The sequence below is a fragment of the Cucurbitaria berberidis genome (assembly GCF_010015615.1).
Source record: "Cucurbitaria berberidis CBS 394.84 unplaced genomic scaffold K460scaffold_1, whole genome shotgun sequence".
In the NCBI taxonomy this organism is placed as follows: Eukaryota; Fungi; Ascomycota; class Dothideomycetes; order Pleosporales; family Cucurbitariaceae; genus Cucurbitaria; species Cucurbitaria berberidis.
The window spans coordinates 3,918,306-3,926,666 of record NW_024468935.1 but is presented as its reverse complement, the minus strand read 5'-3'; the positions used below and the strand labels follow the sequence as shown (position 1 = coordinate 3,926,666).

Sequence of the window (8,361 nt, the reverse complement as noted above, 5' to 3'; positions counted from 1 at the left end):
CAAAGGTACTAGAAGATCAGCGCAATGTGCTACCGGATCTGGAAACCAGTGTTATCGATATCTATCGCGAAGAGCACAGAAATCAGCAAGATTTGAAGAAACGGTTCAAGGAAATGCTGAAAACAATCGATACGCATATCAAAGATTTGGAACGCATGGATAAACAGGCTGAACGCATTTATAAATCCATCACAGATCTACTTGATCTGAAACAGAAACACGCCAACGCATTCGAAGCTCGCTTTGCAAGGGATCAAGCTGCGGGCACGGCACGCCAGAGTCAGACTATTATGGTTTTTACGATAGTCACGATTATCTTCCTGCCTCTCTCCTTCATTGCGGCATTGTTCACCATCAACATACAAGAGTTTCCCCACGGGCCTGGTGGTGACGAACCGAGCTTACCATTGTCATTCGTCAGCAAGTATATGTTCGGCATCGGCCTTGCGATTTCGATCCCTTTCATTGCTATTGCTTTGAGTTTCGATGCTATTGGTGACTTCTTCCGCGAAGTCAAACGTCGGTTTAGAGCCCGTGGCGCGAGAAAGAGTCGAGCGCGACGTGGCAGTACTAACAAGACAATTATGAGCAATGATAAAATGGATATCGAATACACAGCCGACATGCGCACCCTTGAACAGACACTTAGTGCCGGGCGAAGCACCGTCCGACCGGATGGAAGGAGGAGTATTGAGAGCTATCTGGGCGGCGCGCGAGGTAATGGCTGGGGTGATGGAGGGTCCTTGCTTCCTGTGACTAGTAGGAGTACGGCGAGGAGCGGGCAAAAGAATGGCGTAGTTGTTAAAAATGGGACAGCAGCCGTCGCAGGCAGACTGAGTGCGGATATGCAGCTGTCGCCGGTGGAGAGGTTGAATACTGGTTTCAGGATGAGGGGAAGTGCGGATATTGAGCGTGTGTAGGGGCATCGTCAAGTATGAGAGTGTGTATGGGATTTTTGGGTAATGTAGGGGACAAAATTTGGAAAAGCATATACCCTAGCCCTATTCGTTCTCGCAATGCTAAAACACAGATATGAAGATATCGAATTCAGTCAAATGTCCTTCACTTTGCTGATCTCATCACCAACAGCGCCTGAGCTCCGGCCCCAGGCACGATGCGAGCTCTTCCCACTCACCCGACGATAACATCACAGAAGAACCCACGATTTCTCCCCCAACGACCGATCGCCTAAACCGCGCGGTCTTAGGCGAGTAAGAAAGTAAGATCATGTATGGATAAAGGTCATAAAGAAAAGCCTGCGCGCATAGGCGAAAGAGCATAGTCGACAAGAACGTCTCCAACTTTACGCCAACATGTATGCAGTCCTACCACGCGAAGTAAGAGACATGGTCTATGACAACATTCTTGGTGCAAATAGACATAAGCAACTGGTGATAAGACGTGGCGACGTGAAGAATAGACTTGGGTCCTACGAAATCATAGTGTAGCTTTCATCAATTTGTGACCACACAACTCTTCGAAGCCCGACTTGCAGTCTATATCCTGGTGCTCGACACGGATATGAGCACGGATGTTCTGACGGAACTCGTTGAGCGCTGTACCGCACTCGGGTCTTCCTCTTCAGCTCCGCATTCCTGAAAATGCTCCCTACATTTTTCACAGAAGATGGATTTAACCAGGGCACGGGGCCTAGTATCCTTGTTCAGCACATCCGCCACCGTATCTGCGCCGACAAAATATGTGACGCGATATCGGCGGAACGATTCAAAAGGAACTTGCCTGTCCTCCTTTCGATCAAGAATAAGAAAGTCAACTTAACGATATGTATTAATTCCAGCAACAAACTTCACTAATGAGTTATTAATGACAAGTTGTCTTTCCCACTATAACGAGCGTTTTCTTCATAACTAGTGGGTTTTTCCTGCCTGGCTTCGGGGGGGGGCTAACAGTTCAAGAAGGGCAGGTCGGATTCGGCTGAGTGTCACGCCTCTTCAAAGAAGAAACGCGTTGCTTGAGTGCTGACCCCTAACACAAAGAGATATGGCCTAAGGTGACTATGATATAGACAACCTGTCACCACTGGAATTGACTCAACGTAGACTTTGATAACGACGAAGCAAGGATTGACAGCACGGGCAGTACACCAAAATTGATAGTGGACGTTTAAATGAACACTTTTCTCTCGCTAAAGATCGAGGCCTACTAATCCCTGTCCGTTCCACAATGCATACGCGTTTTTCAGTGCAGGTTACATTGGTTTTGAATGCGTTGATGTGCGCCACGAAGCCTCAGCGTTCTTTCGTAGTGTAGCTGTTTACAGTCTCACCTCTTGTTGTTGCCTCTTCGTAAGCCAGGTAGTTCAAAAGTATTTCACTAAGTGCAGTGCCGAGTTGGGCCAGCCCTCGATCCCCAAATCACTTCTCTTCCACAGCTCCAGCTGCTGTCAAGGTACGATACTTTATCAATTCTATGAAGTCTTCGTCGACCTGCACACCATACTCGCTATAATATAATACCTGCAATTTATCTTCACATCTCATCCAACTATCTACCAGAATGGCAATCTGTATACCTTCTTGTAGGCTTTTGTTTTTAGATCCTATTAGAATAATCCTCTTCAGCATCCTCAGGATCGTCTTCCCCGAAGATAGCAACCTCGTCATTTGTTCCCACCTCATTCCCGCGCCCTCTCCCCCTTGGTATCACCATTCCTACCGCTTCTTTGTTCTGTAACACCACATCTCTCTCCCCAATCCCAGCCCTTCCACCCTGCTGCTTCTGCACCGCAACCACAATCACACGGCCCGAAACAAGCACACCCCCGCACAAGCTCCACCACCCCGGATTCACTCCAAAGACCAGCTTATCAAGCACGAGCGCCCACAGCACATTAGTATAAACCATGTTCGTCGCCCTGGCCCCATTCCCTATTCCCCCAGCCGCAAGACCGCTTGTGAGTAAGAACTGCGTGAAGAAGCCGCAGATCCCGAGGGAAAGTAGTAAGGACCATTGACGGAGATTGGCGGGTGCGGCAAACGAAGGGAAGGATGGGATGGGGAGAGTGAGGGACACCGTGGAGACAAGCGTTGACCAGGCAGCGAAGTAGTTCACGCTTACGAGCGGGTGCGCGCGTGGGCCTATCCACCGGATTATGGTAAAGACCGCGGCAGAGCCGAAGACTACGATCATTGCTAGTGCAACGCCCGAGAGACGTTGGGCCGAGGTTGGAGTTGGGAAGGATGCTTTGGATGTTGTTGAGGTTCCGTTTGTGGGGACGGATGTAGGTGGAGAGGTGGTGGTGGTGAACATGGATGTCGGGCGTGCAATTAGGAAGAATGATGATGGGATAAACACGATCTATTTTCTCAAGGCAAGCCTTCGACAATGAACAATTCACTGGTGGGAATTTACGCTCTGACTCTACCAGGTTGCGTTCGAAAGTCATGGCATGATAATGTTGAAAGGAGAATACGAATCTTCCAAGATCATATACGGCCTGCCCAAGCCAATCGGATTCGGCAGGTACAAAATTGAAAATCCGCCTACGTACTTCTACCTATCTGAATTCGTTGATATGGATGTCACGACAGCCCCTGACCCGTCGGAGTTCACAGAGCGACTCGCACAACTACATCAAGTTAGTAAGTCGCCCACGGGATTGTTGGCTTCGATGTCCAGACATGCGACGGGCAGGTTACCAACATCGTTTAGTGTCCACAAACCACTGTCATGTAGCACCTGGGAGTTTCATCAAGGATACAGCATACTCATTGAATCCGAATGCAGTTAAATTGGGAATTTGGAGATGTCAGTTCAGCTCAGTTTTCCGTTCGAAGGAGTACACTAGACACTACCTCCGCAACTATCCCGCAGAGGAGCCCGTTGCTGAGTTCAATGATCGGAACAGAGTCTATAGTCTGAAAAATGACCCAAATTACTCAGTGGGCCATCCAGGAACTTCGTTGCGAAAAAGGTGAGAGCTTCTCTTGATTTTTCTCGTTTGTGGCATGTTCCTTTCAAGATATTAACATCCGGTAGACTGACAAATCGGACTTTGTAGTGCCTACAACAACATGTGCTATCTTTGCGAGAAGTATGCTCCAGTTGAGGGCATCGATAAGTACGACCCTCGAATTGATCCTTCGGTAACAGGAGCTTATATCACGCCGCATCTGGCTGGAAATTTGGTCTGATTGTGCCAGTTTTGACGCGCGGATACCGGATCGCGGCTTGGGCTAGTTGAGGCCTCATTGCCAGGCCAAATTATTACCAAGGGCTAACTCTACACATGAGAAATAACATATGTCGACCAGTCAATTAGTTGCATTGGGTACACCAGCGGATCTGAATACATGAGCTCCTGTCTGGAACCGCTGATACTTCTCATGACACCCTATGCTACCTCAGGGGTATCCATTCGCTTTTGTATCCACAGTGCATTTACGCGATAATAATATATCAAGATGACTAAAAAAAAGCTCCTTTCGAGAACAATACGTATGTAATTGTTAATTTTCCAGCAAGATCGGTCCCAAGAGCTCTAGAAGAGCTTCCGTACTTAGCTGGTTAAGGCTTGCTTCATCAAGAAGATGGTTTTGTACCAAAACCTGTCGCAAGTTTGTCGAGCTGATTTCAGCGGAAGCAATTTTCGCATATTGAAGATAATACCCCCTCTTTAGAGGGCTAGTGCCACATGCACCTGTACATATGTCTAGCACAACCTCAGCTTGGACGGCATTCCCTTCATCTAGCCAAGATTAGTCGGCTATTAGAGGGGGGCATTATTTAGAAGCAATGCATGCACTGACCGTCTCCACAGCCCCTCTTTAAAGACTCACTGTCACATACACCTGTGCATGACCATAGCACAATATCGGCTTGAATAACCTCTCCTTCACCTAGCCAAGACCAGTCAGCTATAATAGGAAGGTGTCATCGAAGAGCAATGCATGCACTGACCTTTGCCACAACCATGCGTGCTACGGGACCACAGCCCGAATCCATTCCACACTACTGGCTTGCCATCCGGAAGAAAGTGGGTAGCGACATGTCTGGCTCTGTTTGTGACCAGTACACCCGGAAACTCGTATGGCATGATCTTGAGGGGGTCTTCTATATTTAGGTTATCCGGACCAACCAACCGTGCAAATGTCAGCTTGAATCCGTCCGCCTGAGTCAACCGGAATAAGGCCTTGCAAAATGGTTTGAAGGGGTACCAGGTAGCTGTCCATACCCACACCCTTGCTCTTGGAATTGACGATATGGCCCCCAAAAGATCTGCCCTGCGTGTTTGTGGAAGGAAAAGTCCGGGTGACTGTTGGATATCTTGTTTTTCAAGTGCCAGTCTTCACTAGGCAGGATGACGATCGCAACTGCCGCTACCTCTGGCCTCAGCCCTGATAAGATAACATCTATGTGTCCTCGATGTGGAGGATTGAACGAGCCTCCGTATACCAGGAGAAGATTTTCGCTGTCAGACTGCAAGATTCCTTTCAATGGCTCGATCGAGCGGAGTGCAGCCTCCGAAGTCAGACCAACCTCCTTGTAGGCCACCTGCAAGTAATGTTTGAGAGACATGTCTATCTTCCTCCTAATCTTCTCTGTAGTGTGTATGGTAGTTGTAAAGCTTCTAGACCGGGGCTTCAAAGAGATGGGAAAATATGACAAAAGCTTAGGGAATAACAATCCAAACTGGCTAGAGATATTGTCTTCAAACGCAGGCAGAACCTTCATGTTAAATAGTATCCACTTAGTGGGCACAACACAACCAACAGAAGACCAGTCACGGTAGCACAACCCGGCTTACAATTGTAACCCTAAATGAATGATCGCCATAAAAGCATCTAGTATTCTTCTCGATCGTCGGCGAGGCCGTGAACAGTCGAACAAGGACGCCAGGATCATGGAAAATTCGTATAAATTACAATACAACAGTATCCACCTTTTCGAAGGATACGACAAACCTGTTATTCCAGGCGTTTTCATGGTTCGGCCTCCAACTTCTGATGAAAGCGCAACAGTCGGCGCTATCTACTTGACATTTCCTCAACAAATCCAAGCAACACTCTTATTGAGCTTAGTTTAGTTCTGCTATTTCAGATGATCAGAAATCCTTAGAGTCGAACTGAATACGAATTAATTGCGGGGCATGTTGCAAGACCTATTGGCCACAGTGCAAGCCACGTATAATCGTAGTACTGGCCCCCACTAGGAAGGATGTTGATTCTCCACTATGGCCTAATGAGCCATCCTTATCGCGTCACGCTGACCGCTTTCTGCCAAGGCTGCAAGAACCAGGGTTATGTGTAAAACCTGCGGGATTGACCCTAAAAAAGACGGGACTCGGCAAGGATCAAATCTGACTGTGAGTCTTCAACTTTGAGGCGGGCATGAATTGAAAATAGTTGGCACTGCTATTGCCGAACAGCAAAATTCCTATACTTCATTGATTCGATTCTGCCTCAGAATACTATCCTCTGATCCTTATAAAACGGAAGTATGGCTGTTCCTCGAGAAGTCGAGTTTGACTTAGTCCGGTCAGCAACTCCGTTGGTTTAACCATTACGCAACTAAACATCGATTTGTCATAGGAACCTCTGGGTCACTGACTACGTGACCCTTTGCAATGGTACGTGAATACTACACTACCAGAATTATGATTTATACGCCCTGATATGGCTGACTGTGCGAATGCAGCGATTTGCGGAGGTGGAAACAGAAACCAAAGTAAAAGTTTGTGTAGCTAACCGGAGTCTAGTTCTTTGCAACGGTCCTTCATCACTGCCCACGTGTTTATATACCTCGGCTATGAGTTCGATCGCTGGGATGGGGTAGTTGCAAAATGGAGAAATGAATGCTCTGAAATGGGTAAACAGCTCGATAGCCTCTCGGACTTGGTACGGATTTTCCTTTTGCTCCCTTATCTCGCTAGTGCCTTTCCAGGAGATTTTTTTCTGTTTACTTATATTCCCAAAGATCAAATTTGGTGTGGCACCAACCATAATGTTGTACTCTATTGGATTTCGCACACCGGTGGATCAAGTTGTGTTGATATTCTATGTGGTCTGCGGTGTCTCTCGATTAGCAAGATTCAACATCACTGCAGATCTGATACCGAAGGACGCGCACGGCAAGGCACTCTACTATGAAGGGATTATTATTCCATATGCAGCATTGGGTGTATCGACAGCCGTGGCTGTCTGTGCGTGGATGGACTGGACATCGGAATATGTTCTCTTTCAGGCTTTCTTCCGAGCAACCTGGTGCGAATTCCACCCGGCAATAGTTCCTGTGATCGCCGTCGGTACTAGCATGGTGAGCAAGCGGTTGAAGCCGCCGGCAGTTGGGACGTTTGTAATACCGGCTATGACTGTAGTTGTCTTTGCTAGCTGTTGGTCGCTTTCGCCACCACAGCTTTAAAATAACGATGGGAACGCGCTTTTCAGTTACATTATTCGGATGTTTTAGTAGCCCTGATGGAGTCTTTATTAGTAACTATCCTCTCAAGCTAGCAGTGTCCTGGTATATCGTAATTGCATCTTCAGTTCGCCAAGGTCTCATTCCTCACTACACAACCACCACGTCTTGAAGTACGGGCAAAGTCTGGGATTTATCCTCACAGACCACTGGTAATCGTAATGTCTCTCTCATCACTGCCGTTAGCCTCTGAATGGCCGAGACATGCTTCGCTGGCCTTAGAACTTGGTTTGCGCTCTACTCTTATCGATTCATAGATGTATGGAACAAAGTCGAGTGGGGTTAGCGAAGCGAATTTGTCAGGGAGCATCATTTCGGTGCAGATTTGGTGATATCTAGCCTCGAAGATTGGAGGGTTAAAAGGGACTGTCCGTCATCTGTTATATGTCTGCGAAAAGATGGTAATGAGAGGTGAGGATGTAGAGGGTGAAGAGGTAGCCACTGCTCTGGCTGTGATGTATATTAGACGCACCTCAAAAGTCTTGGGGGAAGAAAAAGGGGAGAAAAAAAAGCGCATACGCGCCCCAACAAGCTGTCCCCAACAAGCTGTTTGCAGGCTGCAGTTCAGCCCTTCATTCAATCGCGTCAATCGATACCAACGTGACCAACGAAGACGATTCGCGAAAGAGTAAAGAGTAAAGAGTAGCTACTATGCGGCAATATTAGAAAATTCAGGACAAGCCCCCCTTCACCGGTAGGTTGCTAGGCAGAATCGAATGGTGAGTTGAGAATTTCAGGCAGAAGCGTAGTACGAAGCCTTGGCGTCGTGCAGTGCCACATCTGTTTCCCACATATAAACTCCAACGCGATAGCTTCAAGTCGAGTGAGCTTCCTCGTCGGCTACAACAAGAGTGTGATCGTACTTGGACTTTTCCGATAGTATATCTTTTTCAACCTCAGTTTTCGCATCACACGCATCTAGGA

General features: G+C 47.6%; 3 protein-coding genes across 3 annotated transcripts; 2 read left to right on the top strand and 1 right to left on the bottom strand.

Annotated features, from left to right (window-relative positions):
• Positions 1–3,112: 3,112 nt before the first annotated feature.
• On the top strand, positions 3,113–4,154 carry K460DRAFT_401082 (uncharacterized protein; the record flags this gene model as incomplete). The annotated part of the gene is made up of 4 exons (XM_040936387.1): positions 3,113–3,241; positions 3,389–3,602; positions 3,673–3,934; positions 4,022–4,154. The coding sequence occupies 4 exons, from the start codon at positions 3,113–3,115 to the stop codon at positions 4,152–4,154; spliced, it is 738 nt and encodes a 245-aa protein (XP_040793618.1).
• Positions 4,155–4,235: 81 nt separating this feature from the next.
• On the bottom strand, positions 4,236–5,220 carry K460DRAFT_26971 (uncharacterized protein). The gene is made up of 3 exons (XM_040927594.1): positions 4,921–5,220; positions 4,770–4,859; positions 4,236–4,708 (listed from the first exon to the last, which is right to left on the bottom strand). Exons 1-3 carry the CDS (start codon positions 5,054–5,056, stop codon positions 4,470–4,472), a joined length of 465 nt encoding a protein of 154 aa, XP_040793617.1. The 5' UTR covers positions 5,057–5,220; the 3' UTR covers positions 4,236–4,469.
• A 1,098-nt stretch (positions 5,221–6,318) lies between these two features.
• On the top strand, positions 6,319–7,478 carry K460DRAFT_26961 (uncharacterized protein). The gene is made up of 4 exons (XM_040927585.1): positions 6,319–6,497; positions 6,552–6,593; positions 6,719–6,857; positions 6,937–7,478. Exons 1-4 carry the CDS (start codon positions 6,460–6,462, stop codon positions 7,378–7,380), a joined length of 663 nt encoding a protein of 220 aa, XP_040793616.1. The 5' UTR covers positions 6,319–6,459; the 3' UTR covers positions 7,381–7,478.
• Positions 7,479–8,361: the final 883 nt, after the last annotated feature.